General features: G+C 53.3%; 7 protein-coding genes across 7 annotated transcripts; 2 read left to right on the plus strand and 5 right to left on the minus strand.

Annotated features, from left to right (window-relative positions):
• Positions 1-916: 916 nt before the first annotated feature.
• On the minus strand, positions 917-2,505 carry CC84DRAFT_1085826 (MFS general substrate transporter; the record flags this gene model as incomplete). Its single annotated transcript, XM_018174121.1, has 2 exons — positions 917-1,859; positions 1,889-2,505. The coding sequence occupies 2 exons, from the start codon at positions 2,503-2,505 to the stop codon at positions 917-919; spliced, it is 1,560 nt and encodes a 519-aa protein (XP_018038333.1).
• Positions 2,506-4,242: 1,737 nt separating this feature from the next.
• Positions 4,243-5,611, minus strand: CC84DRAFT_1239055 (uncharacterized protein; the record flags this gene model as incomplete). Its single annotated transcript, XM_018183970.1, has 1 exon — positions 4,243-5,611. The coding sequence occupies one exon, from the start codon at positions 5,609-5,611 to the stop codon at positions 4,406-4,408; it is 1,206 nt and encodes a 401-aa protein (XP_018038334.1). The 3' UTR covers positions 4,243-4,405.
• Positions 5,612-7,357: 1,746 nt separating this feature from the next.
• Positions 7,358-7,770, minus strand: CC84DRAFT_1162003 (uncharacterized protein; the record flags this gene model as incomplete). Its single annotated transcript, XM_018177881.1, has 1 exon — positions 7,358-7,770. Exon 1 carries the CDS (start codon positions 7,682-7,684, stop codon positions 7,361-7,363), a length of 324 nt encoding a protein of 107 aa, XP_018038335.1. The 5' UTR covers positions 7,685-7,770.
• A 694-nt stretch (positions 7,771-8,464) lies between these two features.
• CC84DRAFT_1256922 (uncharacterized protein) lies at positions 8,465-10,037 on the minus strand. Its single transcript, XM_018184679.1, has 2 exons — positions 9,280-10,037; positions 8,465-9,226 (listed from the first exon to the last, which is right to left on the minus strand). Exons 1-2 carry the CDS (start codon positions 9,675-9,677, stop codon positions 8,485-8,487), a joined length of 1,140 nt encoding a protein of 379 aa, XP_018038336.1. The 5' UTR covers positions 9,678-10,037; the 3' UTR covers positions 8,465-8,484.
• Positions 10,038-12,124: 2,087 nt separating this feature from the next.
• Positions 12,125-13,141, plus strand: CC84DRAFT_1214526 (uncharacterized protein; the record flags this gene model as incomplete). The annotated part of the gene is made up of 1 exon (XM_018182636.1): positions 12,125-13,141. The coding sequence occupies one exon, from the start codon at positions 12,125-12,127 to the stop codon at positions 13,139-13,141; it is 1,017 nt and encodes a 338-aa protein (XP_018038337.1).
• A 512-nt stretch (positions 13,142-13,653) lies between these two features.
• On the minus strand, positions 13,654-14,694 carry CC84DRAFT_1162005 (synaptobrevin like ykt6). Its single transcript, XM_018177882.1, has 4 exons — positions 14,552-14,694; positions 14,397-14,495; positions 14,253-14,331; positions 13,654-14,201 (listed from the first exon to the last, which is right to left on the minus strand). Exons 1-4 carry the CDS (start codon positions 14,576-14,578, stop codon positions 13,792-13,794), a joined length of 615 nt encoding a protein of 204 aa, XP_018038338.1. The 5' UTR covers positions 14,579-14,694; the 3' UTR covers positions 13,654-13,791.
• Positions 14,695-14,820: 126 nt separating this feature from the next.
• Positions 14,821-21,090, plus strand: CC84DRAFT_1162006 (Sec63-domain-containing protein). Its single transcript, XM_018177883.1, has one exon. The coding sequence runs from the start codon at positions 14,904-14,906 to the stop codon at positions 20,931-20,933; it is 6,030 nt and encodes a 2,009-aa protein (XP_018038339.1). The 5' UTR covers positions 14,821-14,903; the 3' UTR covers positions 20,934-21,090.
• Positions 21,091-22,001: the final 911 nt, after the last annotated feature.

Consider the following 22,001-nt stretch of genomic DNA (forward strand, 5'->3'; position numbering starts at 1 on the left):
GTCTCAACCACGACCGATTATATACCAACTACAACAACAGAGGTCTCGGTCTTGATATCAACCACCACGGAGCAGTCAATATCGACCTCAACAGAACTCTTGATTTCAACGACGACGGAAGTTTCTACAATACGGCCAGATCCGATAACGATAACCATTCCCGCGGCGACTCCGCCTCCCATCACGGTGACCGCCACACCCAGCTCGACAGCTCCAACATGCAGTCGCACCGACGCGGTCGTCAATCCCGGCTTTGAAAATGATCTTTCTGGGAACTGGGTCGTCTTCGCAGCTCCCATAAGCAATTCAAATTCCGGACGCTTTAGTGCAGGATCAAGCGCAAACGCAGGCTCTTGGGTCTTCCGCTCAACAACAGTCACTGACTCTAGTGCTCGAAATCAGCCACAGCGCATTATGCAGGTCGTAACGCTTTGCCCTGGGACAACTTACCAGCTGAGCGCGCAAGCAAAATATGTCAATAACGACGGAAAGACCTATGTCAACGGATACGTGCAACTGCAAGGCCGTGCCGCGACGAGGTTGATTGGTGGTCAGCTTGCCTCGAACGCTTTCACGTCGCTGGGTACCGGTAGCGTTGTTGTTCCCGCGGGGAGTAGCGCTGTCAGTGCGGTTGTGTATTTTGAGTTCACGTACGAGGGTGACGACAGTAAGCAGAAGGTGACTTGGCTTGACGAGGTTCATCTCACCCCTTTATAGTAGGTCATCTCTTCTTCTCGTGTGTATGTAATGTATTAGGATACCTCTACAAATTCAACGACTTTCAAACTAAACTAGGGTGAAAAACAGCACATGGAGAAGTCCTCAGGAAAAAAACATTTGACCTCTCATCTGGCGTATGTACCAGCCCCTAGACTGTGAGCTACTCAAAGTAGAGTCCTGGCTTCATAAGTAAGTTTTACTCTGTTGAAGGACTGACCATTCTCCATCGCAAGCCGCACTTCCAGAGCGTATAAACCATTGGAAACCCGGGGAACAAACCGACCCCGACTAACAAAGTGTTTCCCCAACCATATCCCAGTGATCTATATAGGCTCGGTGCGAACAGTGGGAACAGAAAAGCAGTCAAGCTTTCCAAGAATTGTGTTGCTGACGCCGCGCTACTTGTATGCTCTGCGTACGCATCTATAACGTACGCATGCGTCGCCATGCCTGACATCTGCATGCCAAATAATGCCACGAACATACCGATGTCGACAGCGATCCAATGGGCGCGGTATTGTGCCGTCCAACCATATATGAGGAGTCCCACAAAGCCGATAAGCTGACCAGGGAAGATGAGTGGTAGCCGATGCTCCGGGTCTGGAGTGGATTCAGAATTTTGAGCTCGCAGGCGTCGGTGGAAAGCGTCGAGTACGTACCCTCCGAGTTGACTGCCGGCGAGCTCACCTCCTGCTACAGCTACGTAGTGCAGACCACTCATCTCCGTACTGATGCGGTAGTGTTGCGTCCAGAGATCTGCGAAGCTGGAAAGCAAGAGATACAGAATGCCGTAGTAGAAGGCTTCGATCAGACCAGCGACTTGTATAACGGGATGGTGCAGCATGAGTCGAAGTGGTCGCGACAGAGCCTGGGTTATGACTTGGCGCACTGTCTTTTTCTCTTGCATGCGTTCAAGTGCAGTATAGTATCGGTGATCGCCTGTCGTCTTTCGTAGTCGCTCAGCGCGGCGCTTGAGAATAAGTGGAGCGTACGTTTCGCGGAACACCGTGAAGGAAACGAGGACCATGACAGCTTGGAACGCCGATGTTGACCAGAACATCCACCTCCAGGTCGCTCGTCCGGCCATGAAGCCTCCTATGATTGGACCGACCGCGGCGCCTGTTGAGGAAGTCAGCAACCTTGCTATACATTCTTGAACACTGAGCACTTGCCCAGAAGTGGGATCAACTGGTATACACCAATCGACTTTCCACGCTGTTCGGCTGTGAACATGTCTCCGAGCACTCCACCTCTCAAGGCGTATATACTACTTGCGCCAAGTCCAGCCAGAAACCTCCCTGCGATGAGCGCGTGCTTGTTGTTCGCAAAACCACATGCAATGTTGAAGACCAGGAACCAGATGTTGCTCGCATGCAGTACAGGTGAGCGTCCATATACTTCGGATAATGGGCCAATTATCAGCGGGCCGAACGCAGTGGCAAGGACGTAGCTTGAGAAGGACATCATCGTTTCAGTAGAATTCATCGAGAATTCCTGTGCGATTAGAGGCAGTGCCGGAGCCATGATCGTGGAGACCATGATGCGATTGAAACCAGTCGCAGAGAGAACATCGGTTACGGCCCACTTTCTGCGTGAGTTCCAATTTTTGGGATTTGAAGCATCGTTTGGAGAGAAGGCGACAAGATATGGATCGTTGAGTTTGTCTGAAATCGGCTCTTGAGGCACATCCTGGATGGTGGTGAGTTCAACTTCAGCTAATGGCGGCAGAGCTCTTATAGAATCAGCATCTGGCTGAATACGCTGACCTGTTTTGAATGTATTCATGGTGGACACATATGTGCAAGAGCATGAGAGGGGGCTAGGCAGTGGAGCAGCGGGCTTTTTATCTGATGATCTGATAAAGCCGATGATCTGATAACCTATGTCCGAGCGCCGAGTTCCGAGAGATCTGCAGGCAGCAACGCGGCTCGCTCCCAGTGACATTTCAGACCTTCCTAACACATTTAGACAAACCATGATCCCATCACTCGCTATCATCCGTCAGCAACAGTTTGCGCGAGCTTGGCCTCTTCAGGGGGAGGCATGCGCGGATCGAGGAAGTTCCGAGCGGCTCCGTTGGAATTAGGAAGCGGAGGGATCTCACCGCTACGCGCCGCGACGCGTCCGGAGCGAAAATAGAGTCAGCGCGAATATGACCAAGACATTCAGAGGCCGAGTTTCGTGTAAATTTGTATATCGACAGATGATTGCCCATGTATATTAGTCGCCCCTCAATTTTCGTCTGGCTGCGCTGCTGGTGAGCGCCAAGCATGGGGGAGGACAATTGAAACAACCTGCCTCTGCTGACAGTGTTTTTGGAGCTCTACACACCAGACAGTGCTTCGCTTGATGATTTAGCTAACTACATGAGGGATGGAAGTGTTCCCATGCATTAAATCCAGTATTGGGAAAAACGTCTGAGGACAAGGACATTCAACGTACGCATTGCCTACCCCGGTGTTACACACTGTAGATCTGCCCTGGTGCTGTATCAAGAGCTCGTGGCTTATTCTCTAAGACCAGATACATCAGCGCGTAGATATTAACGCTAGGGATAGCTTCCGAGCCCGATCGCCCAGTGTCTATCGCTGCAGACACTCCGCCGCACGAAGGCGGCACTTGTTTCAAAATGACTTACCTTACTACGGAGATCCCGATTAAGGCACTTCTATGATTAGAGACTACCAAGAATAACGAAGATGAAGGGCATTTCAGTGTACAGATCTTGTGAAGGTTATAAATCCTCATCGTCCCCCCAGAGCTACCGCAGGAGACAGTAGCTTTCCGCCTCACCCCAGTCGCCACAGCAGAACACATTCCGTTCTCTCAACGGGCCATTGCACGATCAGAATGAAGACCACATACTTCTTCCTCGCTAGCATCCTCACCGCCATCGCACTCTCGAAACCGCTCGACATCAGCTTCGCCCACCTTCTTGGTTCACCAAACCCTGTTAAAGACCTAGAATCAACATCCACCGACTCGGTCTTCGCACAATCTTTGAAACACTCGCGTCAAGTATCTGGCATTGTGCGTCCGACGTTCACTCCACTCTGTGCTTCCAAACTGACACAAATCATCCCAGCCACTTGAATTCTCTGGTATGACAGAGGTGTTCTCCGAGTGTATCGTTTCTTCGGAGCCTGCCGCACAGCCCGACACTGAGTGCCTTGTGGTCCAATCTGAAGTCGGTGTTTGCGAGGGAGACAGTGGCAGGCTTGAGGAAGTATATGTTGATATCGAGTCTCTGGAGATCTGCCGCATTCTTGCTGCGGAGCACAAGTGAGCACAACCACCAGTGTTAGTGGAAGAGGGGTTGAGGTCCGCGGACCACCTCAACACGTACGCGTGAGCAGGGCTTTTACGATGTAGATAAAGATGGTGGATACAATCGTGCTTGTTCTGCACTTCCTGATGTCAGCCGCTAGATGCCGATCGATTCATCTTTCAAAATTCACTCTATCACTTGGACTTCACATCGTATGCACTTATGACATGGTGATGTAGCGCTTCGATTGCTGATGTGGTACACCTTGTACGTTGACTATGAACATGACGCATTGCACATCGGGATGGTAACTCGATACCTCAACTTCCTGTAGCATCTTCCTGTGTCGTCTTCCTGTGTCCACTTCTTGTGTCATCTTGCTGTGCCGTCTGTCTGTATGACTCTCTTGTCTAAACTTCATCTATCAACTCCCGGAACCGATACGAAGGTTCTCTCCTCAGACTCAGCGTCAGAAAGGGAGACCCAATTCGCGTTGCGCTTGATTGGGTTGTGCAAGTTCTCCTTAGGCGCCTTCAACACCACAAAGTCCACAATCCTGCCATGGTTCTCCACGATGGCAATCCCATCCACCCCGCTGGACTCCAGCTTCTTCTCCCACTCGCCAAACTTTCTGCGGCTTCGCCAAAAGGCGTAAGTTCCCAGGCTGACGAGGATTTCTTCCCAGCGAGGATGGCATCCAGCAATGCCTTCGAACTCCGGCCAATGCGTGGGCTTCTCCGCGAAGACCTTGAAGCCAAGCATGCTTGTAAAGAAGATTTTGGACTGCGCAACAAGGACCTCGACATCGTGGGTACAGGTGGTGTTCTCGAACTGTGAGCCAGGTGAGACAGAGTGTGGGCCTCGGACGTAATCCGGGTGCTTTCGATTGAAAGACTCATACTTACGGGTGCTTCCATCGACAAGATCCTTGTCAAAGTGAACCTCCTTCTTCTGCCTCAGGCTACTGCCGGGGGTGTGCCAATCGTCCTCGATCTGGCGGGTGACATTTACGGCGGGATACTTGTACGCGAGACGATACCTAATGAGGGCAGCTTGTGTGCCGTAGACTATGGGAAGTGAATCGTCGGGCTCGTCCAAAGTTTCGGCGGGCAGAGTATAAAAATCCATCCGATTCTCCATGATGGCCTGCTTTTCGAGCTTCGCTACCAGGTTGATGAGCTCGAGCCGGGCTACGCGCCAGCCACGTCTCAGGTTGATGTATCTATGGGAGTATGACTTCGGCTCATAGTCGCCACGGAAAGGACCACCCGCGGCCTCCCACGCTTCGCTGATTGCATCGAGGAAAGCAATGCAATGGTCGACTTGGCATACTGGGCAAAAGGTTTCGACAGCGGCGCTAGGATGAAGCTCGTGGCCACACTCAGGTTGCTTGGGCTCCAGTGTGGCGCGCAGGAAAAACGCGATCAAGCTGCTGATGCTGAATGATCCCGTCGAGGTTGCACGGTTACGGCTCATGTAGCGATGGTACTCCTCTGCGCCGGAAATGTATTTCTTCAAGGGTGATACTTTGACGGATTGCTTCTTTTGCCATACGATGAACTCAAGATCGCCACCGTCCGGCCAAAGGGACGCCGCTTGAAGCCCCTTCTTTGGGCAAGCCATTTTTGGGCGCCCGAATTCGTCTAGCGAGTTGGAGCTTGTGTGACTGTTGATCCGTATCGCGAGAGAAGGATCGGTCTTGAAACCGCGTCACTAGCAAGATCAGGGTTGAAATTTTCAACTCTTGCGAGAGTTGTGCTATGTGCGCAGTTATTTCTAGCCCGGGGAGATCTATGCCCATAGACTTCTCTTCCAATATATCCATTTGGCGCACACGCTACTTTGTATTTTTACAACTCAACTCGTTCACATGATATTAACAGAGGGGCGAGCACATCAGTGATGCTAAATCGATCGAGCATCTTTCACTCTACTTGTCGATCTCAGCATGCATCGTTCGCGTGCGCAAATTTAGATTGGTTTGCACGTAATTAGGCGATCAATTATAGGTATTGCGAGTAAACCCTGGCTGCAGTACGTATGGATTTGGGATTGTATTGTTTCTAAATATGCCTAAATGGTGCAAAAAATGCTGTTCAGGCGTAGTGGTAGAGTACAGTGCAATGTAACGGAATACGAGGACTCGAAGTATCGGGTGTGTCATTGATCGTAGTGAAAAGACATTCGATGTTGAGCTTTTCGATTTCCTGCTTCAATGTAGTGACTTTCACACTAGAAGAAAGAGTGTGATTGGTACTTTGGCAATAACGAATATGTTGATGGTCTTGATTGTAGTTTTGAGCTGCTGTAGAGCCTGTCGCTGCTCGGGTTTAGGTTGCGAGATTGCAAGTGGCCGGACCCACGATGAGCAGAAATTGGTATGAGATATTCCTCGATGACGCAAAGATGACCGTTGGTACTCCTGCTGTTAAAGGATAGCATATGCTCTCTCCAGCAGAGTGAATGTAGTTGTATATATGCTGAGTCGTAATGACTTTGCGTTTCTCGTTCCTGTCGAGTAGGTCTTGGTTTAGTATCTCCCAATCTTGAAGGGTCACCTGGGAAAACCCATCGGCGAAGGAGACGCTTGCCATGACGACAATGTATCTCTGCACCAGCCCATTCTTGGACCTGGCCCATCCTAAAGCTCGCCTCCTTTAGGCACGCCCGTCCGATGCCCTCGCCGGTTACGATGCTGGGCTTAGTTCATTGGGGTGCCGGTATGTTCGGTGAATAATTTGAGCTGAAGTACGAGACACTCTCCTATTGCCGCGGTCCAGGCTGCTGACGTCTGGGTAAGGGGAGTAGAGGTGGCTGTATCAGCCAGAGGTCTACTGACTATGGCCGCTAGTGCCTGGCTCGTTGTAATACCTAGTGGTCGAGTGGGAGTTCAGTACCCTGGACCAAGCAAAGCACCAAAGCGAAGGGCAAAGCACCTACCCGTGATCCTCATAGCGGGGGTCACACTGCGGGCGAGGCGGGCATACTAGCGTACCCTGAATAGGCCGACAAGTTATAGCCATAGCTATAGTAGGCATATCTCGCACGCGTCTGGACGAAGCCGTAGTAGCCATGACCTCTTTGCTGACAGCAGAGATACGAATTTCCGGTTCGAGGATGTCGAATGGGTTGGGCTGGGCCGCACTGGAAACTAAGCGCGCGCATCTTGCATTCGATAATGTGAATGCCGTGCGTCTGCAGCTGGGCGGCGCAGTGAGAGCTTTGTGGTCAACTTCCAGAGCGTTTGAAATGCCGAGCGGTCTTCTTCTGGACAAGCTGATCGGCGTTCTCCTGGACGTTCCGGTTCAGACGTCGGCTCAATCACGGGGACGGCGCCCATACCACTGCTGCCAGGAGCCGGCTGTTCATGCCTTACTCTCTCACGACGCGAGAATTCCGATGGCACAGGCTCTGAAACCTCTTCAGGTTCCTTTTGCTCGATGAGCTCAAGGTGAGCAGCGGCGAGATGTCGTTGCTCACAGGCACGTTACGAGCGCTTGGAGCCACCTCAGTCATCCTTGCGTACATTTCGGTTGTTGAGCAAATGTCGGACATGGAGCCATGAACTCGGATTCGGCCTTGAAATGCGAGCAGCGTCGTGGTATGACGTTGTGTCTCGATACTGCCGGGGCTGATCACTGAAGAAGGGAGATGGTGGCAGCGGAGCGAAGCAAAGAGATAGGCAAGCAAATGCATGAACTGCTTCGAAGCACGGGACGGAGATGCTCTTCTTCACTGCGGCCAGTGTGCGTAGCCTCAGGGCTCGCTTTGGATGGCCCTCGAACATATATAGAACTGGTATATATAAATGTGGGTGGGTGGGGGGATGAGACAAATTCCAAGTTGGCAGCTAGATGCAGAGGACCTTAAGAACACAATGTTGTTAGCCAAGACGCTCCAACATGATGTCCGATCAGAAGCTGATGATCTGGCCCATGAACACGCTCCGTAAATCAGTTGTGAACCGAATGATCAGGTATGCTGGTGGTTATTGGGTTCTTGTGTGACGGTCAAGCCCACCATAGTGCTGTCTTGCTTAGCAGCGAATACAATCAGGGAAGGAGCAACGCACACCGCTTCATGAACACACTTCTTTGCTAAAAGGCGCGGCGACAATATGTTTGAAAAGTGCGTGAATAAAATATTACATTTTGTGCGTTTCCAGCCGTCGCGGAAATATTTTGTCTTGTTCCACGGCAAATAAACGTTCGAGAACCAAAGACAGACCCCCTCTTTGTTGCCTCGCAATACGACGAAGTGGCTGAACAATGCATATTACGGATAGATTCCGCAACGTGAGAGATGAAATCGAAAACGACAAGTGTTTGAACGAGGTGCGAGAAGAAGACCAAGGGTATCCACCAAAAGCGCTAAGTAAATGTACAGTAAGAGACGCAAACCAACCGATGGGTTCTGTACTTGCAGCATGCCGGCTACAAGGTGATCGAGATAATCGAGCAGAACTCCTATTCCATACCACCGCTCTCCACGCCACATTACCGCGCATAATGCGCCATCACTTTCGCATCGCCCATCTTCCCTGCATAGTCCGCCGGCAGCTCCTGCGCACTTACAGCGTGCATCTCAAATATGCCATGTGCGCCGTTCAGCTGGCTCGGTCTCCATTCTGCCTTCTCTGGCGCATATGCACTGACTTCGTGGCTATTGAACTGTGTTGGGCCTTCGGACCTGTAGTACGTCTTTGGCCCGCCGAAGTCGTCGGCCATCTGGTGGGCGTCTTTGGGGATGGTGTTGTTCTTGCGGCGGCGCGCGAGAAGGAACCACACCAGACCGACGAGGAGGGCGAGCGCGGCGCAGCCACCAATTGTAGCGCCGACTATTGCGCCGGTGGAGATGCCGTCCGAGGAGGCTGTGGTGGATGGAATGGGACTTGTGTTGTTGACACCAGCGCCGGACTGTGAACTAGATGATGAGGAGGAGGAGGACGACGACGACGAAGACTTGGCCGCGGCGCCATCGGAGTCGGATGCGAGAGATGCTGATGACGTCGGGCAGCCGATGATAGTGGGTGAGGTAGCGGCCCAGCCGTCGATGGGATGCGCGAAAGCCTGCCCGCCGCTGGCGCTCTGGCTGAAAGCTTTGCTTGCTGTGTCGCCGTCTTCATCATAGGCGATTACTGGGACGTTGGTCTTGGCGGGTAAATCGCTGTAACAGGTGCCGCCATATGCAGGTCGGTCTGAGTCCACGGTGGTGTCTGGAGGATGAAATTGATATGAACTTTCAACTGTTAGCGGTCATTCTTCAGACCATTGTGCGTGAAGTGTACTTACGAAGGGCAACACGCGATATAATTCCTCGATTCTGCTAACATAGTACAGTAATTCTTAGGACAAACGAAGGGGCTCATTGCTGGAACAACTGACGACCCTATTGTCGTACCACCCGGATTGATGGTTTCCACGGATGTGTAGGACTCCAGGAACTCGGTTGGGTAACATGCTGCGACAGTCATATTCGCCACAGGGACTGGTTCGTTGTGCCATATGAAGCTGGCAGGCGGTAACATGGTGAGGAGGTTCTCGAAACATGATGACGGCGGCGTGAAGGTTGATGTTAAAGCTATCACATCGGTAGGCTGAGAGAACTTTGGCTTTGCGGTTGTTGCCCGTATGTCGAGATGTGGTGAGACCACCCTGCGAACTCTTCTTATTTCCTGAGGACCTGACATGCTTCCGGTATCGACTGCAGCAACTCGAGTCACACGAAGGGAGCTACTGGATCGATAACTAAGAGACCACGAAAGATGCACTGTGTGTATGTCTTAGTCAATTGATGATGGCGTCAGCAGAAATGAAGAATCTCTACTGAGTAGTCGTCCGGGAAGAGCGCGTGAATGGAGAGTAAGGAAGAGAAGGGACCGGCATGCGGGGTGGAGTGGACACACGGGAGCGTGGACCTGTGGAGATAAAGAAGACCCATGATGTGTGGGCAGTGTTTTCCGGGCCGCTTTTGTTAGACTGAGGTGCATGAAGATAATCCTTCCGGCAACCCTACCATGTTAGCAGGCACTAGCCTGGGTTGAACGGCGCTTTCCGTAGAAGCTATCAGTACTTGAGGTTAGACCTTTTTCCCAAATTCGCTAGTTGTAACACTTTGGAGCTTGAGCTCTCCCTACGAACCGTACGATATAATAATTCAATTCAAGTTCCTTCGTTGAGGACGACGATGGTTATGTCGCTGACGAACCCCTTTTCAGTCCAGTCGAGCCATCAAACTACACCAGCGGTTGGGGCCAGTTTGGCCCCATCTCGAGCCGATCGTTAATTGAGTGCCAGGATAGGCTTCGTGATCCCGAATGCAGGACCAGTTGGCGCTTAGTGTGCATGAAGTCCGAAGGTTGAAACTTCTGTGGTAGTACAAATAGCGATGACCTCGCTCTTTCCATTTCTTTTCTGTTAAGACGTGGTCAGGCGATGCATTTAACGATATGATGCATCATCTTTCATTCAAGTCCAGAACATTTGATGGTGGGTGCGCAGACAACTGTCTCCGCCATGGTCCCCCCTCATTATGAAGTACGCCGGGGTAGGTTGGAGGTTAAGAGCAAAAAAAAAGGTTGTAGCCCTATCATCGCTGTGAGAGACGGGGTAAGCCTGGGCTCGGGATTGCACATTGTACATTGTACATGGCGCTATGAAGCGTAACTGAGTGGAGCCGCGTAAAGAACGGAAAAAGGTGGTGGAGATCTTTAAGATTGGCTCGTGAGCGCCGAGCCAGGCTTAAATTGGGCCCAGCGTACGTGCGTAGGGCTTCGGCGGCCCCTGCATGATTATGCATGGAACACTTGTGACAACCGTAGGAGTTCGTAAGCTAATGTATGTTATAGTAACGATAAGTTTGCCGTGCCTAGGTGTGGCAGAAAGCACACGATGAAATTCGAGTCTACTTAGCACCGAAGATTACTGCACTTGATAAGAAAGCTTAGGACTCTAATTTGATGACTCTATTCTCCTAACTACACAATCGTAAAGTGCTGTGCATTTATCTGTGAGTGGGCCAAACGCAGGAGATTTAGTCACGTGATCTAGGAGCGACCTGAGAACGGAGCTACTGCTGGGTCGTTGACATTCGAGACTACGAGGTGTTGCAACTAAACGGACATGATGCAGTCTACAATGCACTTGCTCGTTAGTACCGTCAAGTATATACAATGAAACTTCACTCCGCGCATGCAATGGGCAAGCATTCTCGGCCCGCATGTAGCCCTGCCCTGGAGGCGTTCGCAGCCTCAGTCGATGGTGACGTCAGGCAGACGCATCTAGAAACGACGCACAACAGCTGATCGTCATTTGTGAACACACCTTAGCGATTCCTAAGGCAGCGTCATCTACCTCCTCATATTTCTTAAGAAACCAATATTGAGCTCTCATTCTGCGACGTAAAGACGTCGAAGCCCAACGTTTGAAGCCCACGCTAACAGGCACCAACCCAATATAGCCGAGGCGCTCCGTGACTCCCCGCCGCCGACACTAGAGGTCATCTACCCCACAACCATCGAAACCTCTTCCATTCACGAAATTGCCACGCTCGGAGAACGCAGCTTCTCCTACAAACAGACCCTTGCCTCGAAAGCGAACAATAAACGCGTGAATAATCACGCTCCCGATCGCCTCTTCACCCGCCGCGACATAACAATCGCGTCAGCATCAATCTGACAGCCCGCTTGACCTCAAGTCCGCTATTCAACCCCACCACGCGACCCTCCGCCATCTCTGTTCGACAGCAGAGAGGAGACACGCATAGTGAACGCACAGAACAATACTATGGCATTCACCATTTCGCGCGGGCACCGTTCACTTTCACTCTCCCTTCGCAAGCCGCACGACTTTCACAACGTTGTCCAAGTCGACGGCTTTACTCTCCCCACTCGCAGCTGGCAGATAATCTTCCCTCGCCAGCACTCCGTTTCCTCCAACAGCTTGTGTACTGCGGACTGAGCGCGCGCGAGCCCGCTACACACAGACCGCCGCTCACCTTTTCAACCTTGCACCTGTCCGCGACACAACGAAAACTCTTCGCGCACACAACTGTGCAATCACTACAGCCACAATCGAAGTCGAGTCAACCGCAACCGCCAAAATGATTGCGCGACCCCGCCCAGCGGCGCCGACCATAATGCTTCCTGCGAGCCTCATCCTCACCCCGCGCGAGCAAAAGCAATATCGCCGTTACCAATCGCAAACCTCAACTCTCGCACCCAAAAGTCAGGGTCAGCTTCCCACTGCCGTCGAGTACGCCGACTTCCAGTCGTGGCTTGCGAAGCGCGACTCGGGCTACTTGTCCGATACCCCGCTCGCCGACATCGCGTACTACGTGGAGCGCGCGTCAAACAAAGGCGAAGAACAGGGGAAGGCCAGCGTATGCGGACACGCGCTACACCCTACGCACAAAGAGAAGGCAGAGCGATGTCCTGTCTGCACTGTGGAGGTGCACGTCACGTACATGAAAGTCCTTACCGACGCGCTCGAAGCCGCCGGCGGGCTGGTGCAGCAGCGCTGGGAGGCCGTTGACAACGACTGCCCCGCATTACAGGCGTGGTACGCTGGCAAACTTGCCTTCGTTAAGGAGCTTGGCCTGTTGGAGGACCTCACGCTGCACGAGCGAGCCTATAGCAATACTTTGTCCAGTCCAGTTACGAGCGAGGTCAAGACTGCCACCGAGGCACTGGAGATGTACTGGAACAGCATGGAGGCCAACCCGGGCATGATGCAGTCGCCCCGCCAAAAGAAGGCATGCACGGTCGTCTTCTGCCCCGAGACTAGCTTCGAGCGGGGCCGAGACCAGCTATACTTTTGGCGTAAGTCGCCGCGTTATGAAGCGGGCGGCAAGTACTCCTCTTCAAACGATGATGAGGATGGAGACGAGGAAGACGATGGGGAAGGCCAAGATCAGAGCAATGAGGCCTTTACTAATGCCCAAAAAGCTATTCCACTCCGACCTGGCGCTGATGATAAAGATGAAGAATGCGACGAGGTGGCCAGCGACCTTGACAACGACGACGATTCGGAAGAAGAAGAGGATGAGGATGAAGATGAGGACGACGAGGACGTTGAGGTCGAAGGCAGCTTTGTCGTCTTCGAATATGAAGAGGTCACTGTCCAGGGCGCAGAGTTTATCGTTTTCGAAGATTGAACGACGCCCTCTTCCTACCACTACCTCACTTACCAAAACAAGTGCTGCACCGTTGCAGGGCACAAAGACCGTGGAGAATCATTCGAAGAGCGACTCACAGAGCGATCAGAGTACCTCTCTGACACAATCGCTCGCCTCCCAAGCCTCGACAAAGAGACGGCTGGGCATTTCACGACCGTTGCTTCGTGCGCGGATATCATGTTGGAAAAGCACACGGACCGGGTCTTCCTATAGCATGCACCTATGGCGTTTCTGTCGAGTCGTTTGGAGTTTTTGGTGCATTAGGGAAACGCGTGAGCGCGATACCCAGTGGGCACATGGGCATCCCTTATAGCAAGCAAGCAAACAAGCAATGCACGTATCTTTTCAATATCCCGTTTGATGTCGTGAGGTGGAGCGTGTGATGTGGTATGAACGTGTATTCTCGTTTTCAGGAGCAACAGCAACAGCAACAGCATTATACAGTCCTGATCCGGTCCAAGCATAAAAGGGTATGAAGATAGTATCTCCCTCATGACTCTCTCTCTCTCTCTCTCTCTCTCTCTCTCTCTCTCTCTCTGCCAGACAAGACCCCGTAACGCCAAACAGCCAAGTCAAGCAAAGCCACGCACCATGCATGCAGCCCCCGTCCTCTCCTCTTCATCCAATATTCACATGACGCTGCAGCACGAATTCTGCTTCTTCGCCTGCGTATAAAACATCTTACTACTCGCGCTCAAATCATTGCTCTTGGCCACCAACTGATCCATCTTCTCACCCCTCTCCAACATGCTCTCCATGGTCTGGTGCAGCACCTGCTTCGTGGTGTCGAGCTCGTGCTGGATCTTGAGGATCTTGTCCGCCTCCTGCGGGTTCTGGTACTGCGTGATGTAGTCCTTGAGCTCGGGGTAGGGCAGCGAGTTCGCGGTGGCAGACGAGATGGCCGACGCGGCGTGCTTGGTGGAGAACTCGTCGGTGAGCTTCTTGAGCACGCCGGTTACGACGAAGTCGGGGTATTCCTTGTTGGTCACGACGACGCCACAGAGTCCGCGCGAGTTGTTGTATGTGTGGATGAGGTAGTCTGGGGTCGTCAGTTGGGCGGGTCTTGGGTTGGTGGGCTGGGGGGACTAACCGGGGATCTTGTCCTCTTCTATGGCGACGCGCTTGCCTGGCGGCGTCTTCTTGGCTGCGGTTGCGACGAAGAGGTTTAGCTGTAGCTGTGTCAGAGCGCTGCTTGCGGCACGGGCTCGGCGGCGGGTAGATCGAGGAGACGTACGAACTCTTGGATGCTGCCGCGGGTGAATCGGTTGAAGCTGCTCAGCTCGCGCTGGTGGGCCAGCTCGACGGGCTCTCCGCCATCGTTGGGGCGCCAGACCTGGGCATGGTGGTCAGAGTGGTGCGGACACGCTGGGGCGGTGAAGGGGGTCTTACGCCCATGTACAGGCACTTCATGCTCATGGCGGCGGGTGTGTGGGTTTGCGAAGGTGAGGATAGCGTATGGGAGCGCGAGCGTATGTGTAGCGGGCGGAGCTATGTACAGAAGTCTGGGTGCCTGGGCGGCGTGGAAGAACCGCGGGCATGACGCCCGCGCTGTCGATAGGGTTTCATGTGCAGTCTGCGGCTGATGTAACCAGCGCCACGCGGGGGCGGGGGAAAGGCGCAACAGCCACACCCTTGCACCTGTCATACAAAAAACATCTGCCGCAGAAGGCCGCAGCGTGTCTGATCGCCGCAGAAAAGAACACGCGAAGAGGCAGGAAGACGTTTTTGACTCCGGTCTACCATGTCACCTTCCGTGGCGAGTGCGCAGGCACAATGGCTGGAGCAGCTTGAGGCGATGCGCAAGGCCATCGCGGAATTGAACCTACCTTCGGACGACAAAACGACGCCTGCGTACGGCGACGACCTCGATATCGACGAGGACGACTTCTCTGGGACTGCGAGCGGCGATGATATCTGGGACGTGCTGAGCGACGAGTATGGAGATGCATATAGCAGCGACCAACTCGACCCAATCGCCACCGCCCAGCCGACGAGCCTGCTCCACGACCAGCTTTGGCTCCAGGAGAAGTGCAACGACGTTGCGCGGAGCAGCTCTGGCCTCGACGCCACCGCGCTGAAGGAACAGTTGTCTGCTATTCTTGCGAGTGATAGTGACGATGACGAACTGCAGATGACGCTCGCGGAGATTGTGGGCTATGAGCAGCTGGATTTGGTGGCGGACCTCATCTCCCACCGGAAGGAGATCACGCAGTCATTGCGTGATGGGTCCCGGAACAATGGTGTTGTCGGTCGTTTGCAGACCCGGGCAGAACGTGAAGAGGCTCTTAGGCAGCAGGACTGGGAGCATAAGAATCGTGGACTGGCAGCTGCCGTCGACCGCAAAGGACCGCAGTATCCCCATGTCTACCGCGCTCATGAGGCAGGAAACAAACTGTCCAGTCTGGGCAAGAAGTACGCATTGCCAGCTGGCAGCACCCACGTCGACGAGAAGACCTACGAGGAGCACACCATCCCTGCCGCGCGCGTTGGCACACTCGGCGTTGGTCGCAAGCTCGTCGAGATCAAAGATATGGACGGTTTATGCCAGCGCACGTTCAAGGGATACAAGTCGTTGAACCGCATGCAGAGCTTGGTGTATCCTGTTGCCTACAACACCAGCGAGAACATGCTCATCTGCGCACCTACAGGTGCAGGTAAAACAGATGCCGCCATGCTTACAATCTTGAATACTGTAGCCAAGAACATCATACCTAATCCGATTGAAAATCCTGACGCTACTGACTTCACTGTTATGGCTGAAGACTTCAAGATCATCTACGTTGCTCCGATGAAAGCACTCGCAGCTGAAGTCACAGAGAAGCTCGGAAAGCGTCTCGCTTGGCTCGGCATCAAAGCTCGTGAGCTGACTGGAGATATGCATCTTACCAAAGCAGAGATATTGGATACGCAAATCATTATCACCACCCCTGAGAAGTGGGATGTCGTGACGCGTAAGAGCACTGGCGACACAGAGCTGGTGCAAAAGGTCCGCCTCCTCATCATTGACGAGGTGCACATGTTGCACGATGAGCGCGGCGCAGTTCTTGAGAGTCTGGTGGCGAGGACGCAGAGACAGGTGGAGGCAACTCAATCTCTAATCCGCATCGTAGGCCTGTCTGCTACGCTTCCCAATTATGTCGATGTCGCCGACTTCCTTAGAGTGAACAAGATGGCCGGCATGTTCTACTTCGATCAATCGTTCCGTCCAGTTCCCCTAGAACAGCATTTCATCGGCGCCAAAGGCAAGGCTGGTACTGTCAAATCCAGGGAAAACCTCGACCAGGTAGCATTTGATAAGGTTGCAGATATGCTCAAGCTTGGCCACCAAGTCATGGTGTTCGTGCATTCGCGCAAGGACACCGTCAAGTCTGCAAGGATGCTGTTCGAGAAGGCAGTAGACGCCGGGTGTTCCGATCTATTCGACCCGACAACGCACCCGAATTACGAGAATGCGCAACGCGACATGAAACAGTCGAAAGGTCGCGAGCTACGCGAGCTGCTTCCCAAGGGCATGGGAACTCACCATGCTGGCATGCCTCGCTCCGATCGGAACCTCATTGAACGCCTGTTCGCAGAGGGAGTGCTGAAAGTGCTTTGCTGTACCGCCACCTTGGCCTGGGGTGTGAACTTGCCAGCGGCTGCGGTTCTCATCAAGGGCACTCAGGTATACAACGCGCAAGAGGGTAAATTCACGGATCTCGGCATTCTTGATGTTCTTCAAATCTTTGGTCGTGCTGGTCGTCCTCAATTCCAGGACACTGGTATTGGCTTCATCTGTACGACGCATGACAGGCTCGACCACTACCTCAAGGCGGTAACTGAGCAACAACCGATCGAATCAAGGTTTTCTGCGAAGCTTGTGGACAACTTGAACGCTGAGATCTCGCTGGGCACGGTCACCACGGTACAGGAAGGTGTGCAATGGCTCGGGTACTCCTATCTATTCGCCCGAATGCAAAAGAGTCCCCTCAACTACGGAATCGAATGGAACGAAATAAGAGACGATCCACAACTCGTTATGAGGCGCACGAAGCTCATCACTGATGCTGCTCGCGTTTTGCAGCAGAGTCAAATGATTGTGTTCAACGAGACTACTGGAGATCTCCGTTCCAAGGACGTCGGTCGCATCGCAAGCCAATACTACGTTCAGCAAACCAGTATCGAGATCTTCAACACCATGATGAAGCCGCATGGATCTGAGGAAGAAGCTTTCGCTATGGTCAGCATGAGCGGAGAGTTCGACCAGATTACTTCCAGGGATACAGAAGAAAAGGAGCTCTCTTCCCTCATCGAGAACGAACATGTCTACCATGAAGTGAAGGGCGGGGTCGGCACGCCTCATGGAAAGACCAATGTTTTGCTGCAGTCCTACGTGTCCCGAGCACGGCTAGAGGACTTTACACTGGTCTCAGATACCAACTACATCTCGCAGAACGCCGCACGTATTGCACGCGCACTTTTCATGATCGCACTCAACCGCCGCTGGGGCTACCAATGCCAGGTGCTTCTAAGTTTGTGTCAATCCATCGAGCACCAAGTCCGCTCGGACTCTCATCCGCTGCACCAATTCGACCTGCCTCAGCCTGTGCTTCGGCAACTAGATTGGAAGTACACCTCTATTGAGGCGCTCCGCGACATGGACCAACGCGAGATTGGAGACTTGGTACACAACACGAGAATGGGCAATGTCATCGGTCGGTTATTGGACAACTTCCCAACCCTGAGTATTGAAAGCGAAATCGCACCGTTGAGCCGAGACGTACTCCGCATTAGGCTTTGGCTTACACCAGAGTTCAAGTGGAACGACCGCCACCATGGATCCTCTGAATCTTTCTGGATATGGGTGGAGAACTCAGAAACCTCTGAGATCTTCCACTACGAGTACTTTATCCTGTCACGCAGGAAGCTGTACGACGACCACGAGCTCAACTTCACCATTCCGCTGTCAGATCCCTTGCCAACGCAAGTCTATGTGCGAGCTGTATCTGATCGATGGCTTGGTGCGGAGACAGTGCATCCAATCTCCTTTCAGCATCTGATCCGGCCGGATACCGAAAGCGTGTACACAGACCTGCTCAATCTCCAGCCTCTGCCCATCTCGGTCCTGAAGAATCCCATTCTTGAGGAAGTCTATGGGCAACGGTTTCAGTTTTTCAATCCTATGCAGACACAAATATTTCACTGCTTGTACCATACTCCAGCAAATGTCCTGCTGGGATCGCCTACCGGTAGTGGTAAGACAGTAGCCGCTGAACTTGCAATGTGGTGGGCTTTCCGCGAGAAGCCTGGTTCCAAGGTCGTCTACATCGCTCCCATGAAGGCGCTCGTGCGCGAACGTGTTCAGGACTGGGGCAAGCGTCTCGCTGGTCCGATGGGCCTAAAGCTGGTCGAGCTGACCGGTGACAACACACCTGACACACGCACGATCCGGGACGCAGACATCATCATTACGACTCCTGAGAAGTGGGACGGTATCAGTCGTAGCTGGCAAACGCGTGGCTACGTGCGACAGGTCAGCCTAGTGATCATTGATGAGATCCATCTGCTTGGTGGAGATCGTGGCCCTATCCTCGAGATTATCGTCTCTCGAATGAACTATATCGCTTCTCAAAGCAAGGGTTCAGTCCGTCTTTTAGGCATGTCGACTGCCTGTGCGAACGCATCTGATCTCGGTAACTGGCTTGGTGTCAAAGAAGGCTTGTTCAACTTCCGCCACTCGGTCCGCCCCGTGCCGTTGGAGATCTACATCGACGGCTTTCCCGAGCAGCGTGGCTTCTGCCCGCTCATGCAGTCGATGAACCGCCCTACGTTCCTTGCCATCAAAGCGCACTCACCCGAGAAGCCCGTTATTGTGTTTGTTGCCTCCCGTCGGCAGACTCGCCTTACTGCAAGAGACCTTATCAACTTCTGCGGCATGGAAGACAACCCGAGACGTTTCCTTCACATGTCTGAGGATGACCTAGCGCTGAACCTCGACCGCGTCAAGGACGATGCGCTGCGAGAAGCTTTGGGCTTCGGAATTGGTCTTCATCACGCTGGACTTGTGGAGTCCGACCGTCAGCTCTCTGAAGAGTTGTTCGCGAACAACCAAATCCAGATTCTGGTCGCCACGAGTACGCTTGCCTGGGGTGTCAATCTTCCCGCTCACCTTGTTGTCGTTAAAGGCACACAGTTCTTCGATGCAAAAACAGAAGGGTACAAGGACATGGATCTTACCGATGTGCTGCAGATGCTTGGTCGTGCTGGTCGCCCCCAGTTCGATTCTTCGGGTATAGCTCGAATCTTCACACAGGATGCAAAGAAGGACTTCTACAAGCATTTCCTGCACACAGGTTTCCCAGTCGAGTCCTCTCTCCACAAGGTTCTGGATAACCATCTTGGCGCCGAAATCTCCGCAGGCACAATAGCCACCAAACAAGATGCCCTAGACTATCTTACGTGGACCTTCTTCTTCCGGCGCCTCCACAAGAATCCCTCCTTCTACGGTCTTGAAATCTCCGCCGAGGAGCATAACACGATCGCCGCTCAGACAATGGCCAACGACTACATGATCAATCTCGTCGAAACCTCTCTCACCGAGCTCTCCGAATCCTCCTGCATTGACCTCCACGGCACCGGCGACATTGACTCCACACCCCTAGGCAAGATCATGAGCTACTACTATCTCAGCCACAAAACCATCCGTTACCTCGTCAAGCACGCCAAGCGGGAGGCGACCTTCGCCGAAGTTCTCGCCTGGGTTTCTCACGCAACAGAGTATGACGAGCTCCCCGTGCGTCACAACGAAGATCTCATCAACGGCGAGCTATCCAAAGCGCTCCCACTAAAGGCGGAAACGCACTTTGACCTCCCGCTCTGGGACCCCCACGTCAAGGCGTTCCTCCTCTTGCAAGCACACTTCTCGCGCGTGGACCTCCCCATCTCCGACTACGTCGGCGACCTAAACAGCGTGCTGGACCAGAGCATCCGTATCGTGCAGGCATCCATCGATGTGCTGACGGAGTTGGGCTACCGCTCTTCCACCGAGATGATGGCGACGCTCCTGCAAGCCATCAAGTCCGCGCGCTGGCCCACTGACGGCCCGCTTTCCCTCTTCCCAGGCGTCGACCCTGAGAAAGAGAAGCAGCGTCTCGAGCACAAGCAAGCCGCGCCCAAGACGCTCGTTGAAGCGTCGACTTCCCCGCCAGCTGTACTGGAAAAGGCAGCGCGTTTCGCAGGCGTGCCGAACGCCGCGGTAAAGAGGTTCCTGGAACCCGTGGCACGGCTGCCGGTCGTCAAGCTGGAGCTTGCGTCACTTACGGCGATGGGCGTCACGGTTGCGTTGACGCGGGTTAACCCTGCTAGAATGGCGAACGGCGGCGTGCGCATTTTTGCGCCGCGGTACCCGAAACCACAGACGGAGGGCTTCTTCGTGGTCCTGTCCTACGCCGGCACCGACGAGATCGTCGCGCTGAAGCGCGTGGGGTGGAACGATCCCTCTAAGAACCACACCAACAACAGGGGTAGGGGGGGACGCGGTGGTGCCGCTGCAGGGAGGAATCACGCTGGTGCTGGCGGAGCCAAGCTGCATGGGCAGGCGAAGATGAACCTGCCGCGGGAGGCGCAGGGGAAGAAGATCGATGTCGTTGTGCTCAGCGATGCGTATCTGGGGATGCGGTGGACGTTGGGCGGGGTGGAGGTGCCGAGTGCGCCTGAGGTGGATGATAGCAAGGGGAAGGGTGACAAGGGGGAGTTAGATGCGGATGTAGTGAGGAGTTTGGGTGCGATCTAGGATTGTAGAGGAACGGAGAGGGGTACCGAGTAGATGAATACAAGTAGGGCGACAGCGGATACGTCTTGTAGTTGTGCGCATCGCAAATATACACCCCATTTCCTGAGGGGTTGTTTAGTGTTCCTCTCGTTTCTCAATCAGGCTTAGACATCAAGGCGCTACGCTTCCACGCCATGCCCGCTGTCTTTCACGCCCGAGGAGAAGGCGCAGCAGCAGCGTCTCGAGGCGAGCCAGGGTGATGGCGTTGAGCTAATGGGTGAGGTGTTGAGTGTGATTGGGGCATATCAGGGATGCGATGGATGGGCCAATCATGAGAATGATCAGGTTGATAGGGACCGCCTAGCTCGAGCGCGTACAAGTCTCTCGATCAAAACGCGAGAACCAAGGAAGAGAGAAGAAGGCAGTGGATCGGAACCTGACCGTTCGGGGACGAGGATAGCACGCCATAGAGGACATACGCAGTGGCGGACGGATATATGAAGTGAGGGTTCCAGATTACAGTACCAGGATCCGGACCCCCCTGTTCTAGGCGCCAGAACAATACACCACTACCTTGTTTCTCTTGTCAAGGACCGAGCGTCCACCTCGACCGCCTAATTCACACTCACAGCGACATCGTCTATCTCACTCGCGTTAAGTTAGCGAGTGATTGAACGTGCGGGTAGGGAGGGAAGAGATCAAAAAGGCATACAGGCACAGCCGGGAGTCCTGAGGTTCCCTGGCTGGTTCGTGACTGGGACTGCGCTTTCTACGGCATCGTATATCTTGGGTGCTCGAATGTGGAGGCTGCTGGTGAGTGCGAGAGGCAGGACGATGAGAGACAGGAGGGTATGCATGATGGTCGCATGTATCATATCATTAGGAAGTAAGAGCAGAGAGGGGAGAACAACCCATCTTATTAGATAGCTAGCATTCAACTCAACGTTCATAGAACGGACAATGTTGAACCATATTGGAAGATCTTATTGATGAAACAACAAAAAATGGCAACGAACACCTTGAGTACAGAAGTCAGTACAGAAATCCACAAGAGAAATCCAACAATTAACAGGAATCCCGAATCCCACG

Source organism: Paraphaeosphaeria sporulosa, assembly GCF_001642045.1.
Source record: "Paraphaeosphaeria sporulosa strain AP3s5-JAC2a unplaced genomic scaffold CC84scaffold_3, whole genome shotgun sequence".
NCBI lineage: Eukaryota > Fungi > Ascomycota > Dothideomycetes > Pleosporales > Didymosphaeriaceae > Paraphaeosphaeria > Paraphaeosphaeria sporulosa.